At 54.0% G+C, this 3457-nt stretch overlaps 1 protein-coding gene across 1 annotated transcript; it reads left to right on the top strand.

Annotated features, from left to right (window-relative positions):
• Window positions 1-261: 261 nt before the first annotated feature.
• Window positions 262-1029, top strand: KRTAP24-1 (keratin associated protein 24-1; the record flags this gene model as incomplete). Its single annotated transcript, XM_081138814.1, has 1 exon — window positions 262-1029. One exon carries the CDS (start codon window positions 262-264, stop codon window positions 1027-1029), a length of 768 nt encoding a protein of 255 aa, XP_080994940.1.
• Window positions 1030-3457: the final 2428 nt, after the last annotated feature.

Genomic DNA, 3457 nt, shown 5'->3' with positions numbered 1-3457 from the left:
TCGCTGCCACCGGAGCCACGGGGGGGTGAGGGATGGTTGGGGCCAAGTGGCGATTATTAACACTTTGAACTATCAAAATAAACTTATGTTTACACAAGTGGGGAGACATCGGCAGCTGCTGCTAAACAGCACTAATGAGACGTTGCTGGGAGCTTGCCCCGGAGAAGGAAGAGTCTGGAGAGGAGATGACCGACGCCACGGGAGATATAAGGAGTCCCCAGGCCGCCCTGGCCACCCCTGCCGGCCGGAGCTGAGCTGGGCATGCACTCGGGCTCCCTGTGTCTCCTGGGCTCCCCTGGGGGCTCCACAGGCCCACCCTGCAGAGCTCACTGCTATGTCCCGGTGGATCCTTCGCTGGCCTTCTGCTCGGGTGACGGGAGCCCTGCCTTTGGGCTCTGCTTACCCAGCAGCTACCAGGGAAATCTCTGGCTCCTGGGTGACCACCGGGAAAGCTACGGACACATGCGGATCTGCCGGCCCGAGACCAGGACCACGAGCGGGGACCCGCGGACCTGCTGCGTGCCCTGCCCCTGCCCGGCAGCCGGGACAGCACGGGAGACTGTCGGCGTGGGACCCAGCCCCAGCCGCAGGCCATGCACGGGACCCAGCCCCAGGTGCAAGCCACGTGCTCGGAGCAAGGGGCACGTGTCCCACTTCCACACCCCTGGCCCACGTGCCTCCGCAGCCTGCCCGAGCCTGAGCCACGGCCCCCAGTGCCTCGGGCGGCTTCGCTGCTTACCCAAGAGTGTCCGAGCCCCACCCCACGGCAGGCTGGGGAGTCTGGGGTACAGAAGCTACCAAGGCCTCGGCTTCACGCCCGGTGGCCTCTCCCCATCCTGGTATGTGGCCAACAGCTGCCAATCCCAAAACTACTTAGTGAGAAATCGCCAATACCCAAGGTACAGGCCCATGAGCTGCCGGCCACTGGGCTGCTTTTCTAGAAACGTCCAGTCTGGGAGCTGCCAGCCCGGCGCCTTCCCGCCCCTGAGGTACTTACGCAGCGGCTGCCGGCCTCTCAGCGGCTCCTGAGGCACCCACGGGCCCCGCCTGCACCTGCGGCTGCTGGACGCGGTCCAGAGGAGCGGAGCCTGCCGAGCAGCAGCCTCAATGATACTCTGCTGACTTACTGTGTCCTGTTAATCTCGTTACATTAACCTCCAAAACAGCTCCCGGACTCACTAACTACCGCTGTCCCCGGCCGGCTGGGTTAGCGCCCTCGGTGCTGGAGGCTGGGCCGCAGGGAGCGTCGTTGTCTCTGAGACCGACGGTGATGGACGCTCTGGGGAGACCCCGCGGGGCAGGCGGCCTCCACCGGCTTCCTGATTCTGGCCGTCACTGTCACTCGCCTGCCACCGTGACCGTCCCCCACCCTTCCTGACGACGTGGGGCTGCCCTGGTTTGACTGCCGGTTCCAGCACCTTTTTCTCAGATCCCTTCGCTTTCTACCAAGTTCTGTGAACTGCGGCCCAGGCGTGTGTCTAACACGCTGAGAGACACCGTCCTCCTAAGGGAACGGAGTGGAACTCGCGCGTGCTCGGCCACCGGCTGACCCTGGGATGTGCCAGGGGCGATGTCCAGCTAGAGCTCAGCCAGACTCTCTGCACCTTCTCTTCCCAAGAGGCTGGACCCCGACTCGGTGCCTGGGCACAGCCGGGCGGACACGGCCCGTGCTCCCGGTGCCTGGGGAGACCTCGGCAGAGTCACTTGTCGAAATGATGACCGACGCCACGGGAGATATGAGGAGTCCCCAGGCCACCCCTGGCCACCCCTGCGCCGTCTCAGATGCTCCACGGCTGGCGATTGTCCCCTCGAGGTTCTGCTACGATCGTCCCCTGCTCAGGGGTTGCTTTCTGATACTGGAAAGGGGCCTGGCTCACAGGTAATAAAGTGCTTTCTGCTGGGAAAGAATGATTTTCCTTATGTTTTATTTCATATTCGCTAAGGTTTTATCAGCATTCCGGCCAATACGCACAGCACTGTCCGAGCCGTAGCCTCTTGAAGTGTAGTTTACACTCTAAATGAAAAATACGATGAAGGCAGAATACGAATTCCCAGGACGTTTATTCATCCTGTTCTATTTTTAACCCATCAAGTAATATCTACTGTAGAGTGGCCGTGACTGACATTTATATGGGAACATTTGGGGAAATATTTATAAAATCAGCTTTATGGAAAGTACTAAATGTGTGCACATTTCCTCGCACAATATGTTGGTTTGTTGGTTCTGCGGATCAAGTCTGGGCTTTGGAACAGATCTGATACTGAATCCTCAGAGATCCCCCCTCTATAAAGTTCTCCAAACAGTGAGAATAAAATCATTTGTCTCAGTGGTAAAAGTAACATCTACCCTAAGAATTTTTATAAATAAGAAACAACTTCATGTTGAAAGTCAAATAAAACGGCCCCTGGAGGTGGTGTCACTGGAGGTTGGCGGGATGGGGAAGGACGATCGATACCAACAGTCAGCGACTAAACCGGAAATCCCGTGATGCACACAGACCGGCCGCCACTTTATTTTTATTTACACAGTAGACCTACCGTGTACAGGAGAGGCTTGTGGAGGGAAACAGTCATGTATTGCTCCTACTGGAACCTGTCTGAGGACAATCGATTCCCTCCTTTGTGAGTTCATCCCATTTGCAGAGAATTCTATTAGTTAAAAATGTCTTCTTTCTACCGAGGAAAATCTATCATCCACTGACCACACAGGACCACTTCAATTCCTCTAACACAGGGCAGGTGTTCGAGTATTTGATAATAATTACTGTGCGTCCCAACTGAGTATTCAACTGTCCAATCTAAACATACGTTCTTTCTCTGTATGAGCTTAAATAGAAAACCTATTCTTGGCGGCACTGAAGGAGACTCTTTGGGGACATCAAAATTTATAGATTCTGTTCTCAAGGAATATTCAGAGGAGTAAAATCCCGAAACAAACATAATACTGTCTCTGTTACTTTATGTATAATATTAAAGGAACCAGAGGAAGGACTTTAACTGGAACAATGATGGAGTAGTTGGTGGGAGAAATGCCTGCCTGGCGAGGTGACTGGTGTATGAGCGTGCAATGGGGGAAAGGAGGGTGGGGCAATAAATAAATTTGGGAAAAGGTATAGTTTAATTTGACCCAAGGAAAGCAAGCACAAGATGACCAGGAAAAAAAAGAAAATATAAGACATTAAAGAGCTTGGATAGGGAAGACGTCCTTAAACAATAGCAAACAGATAAGCAATAGTTATAAAAGATTTGTAAATATGCCTATGTCTTCATCGAAGTCTCCTGATAATAGAAGAATTGCAAAGATGGAATTAGACAGGAGGGTGGGTGGGGTGAGGGGCAGAACTCTCTGTGCTTCCCACTCAGATTTTCTGCAAACCTGAAACCTAATCAATAGTCCAGTAGTTGGAACAGCAGTTCAGTTGGCGGAATCCGGACGGGGACCTGCGGCTGTGGAGGC

The sequence above is a fragment of the Miniopterus schreibersii genome (assembly GCF_964146895.1).
Source record: "Miniopterus schreibersii genome assembly, chromosome: 5".
Classification (NCBI taxonomy): Eukaryota; Metazoa; Chordata; class Mammalia; order Chiroptera; family Miniopteridae; genus Miniopterus; species Miniopterus schreibersii.
Note: the sequence above shows the minus strand (reverse complement) of the source record. Positions and strands in the feature narration are given on the sequence as shown.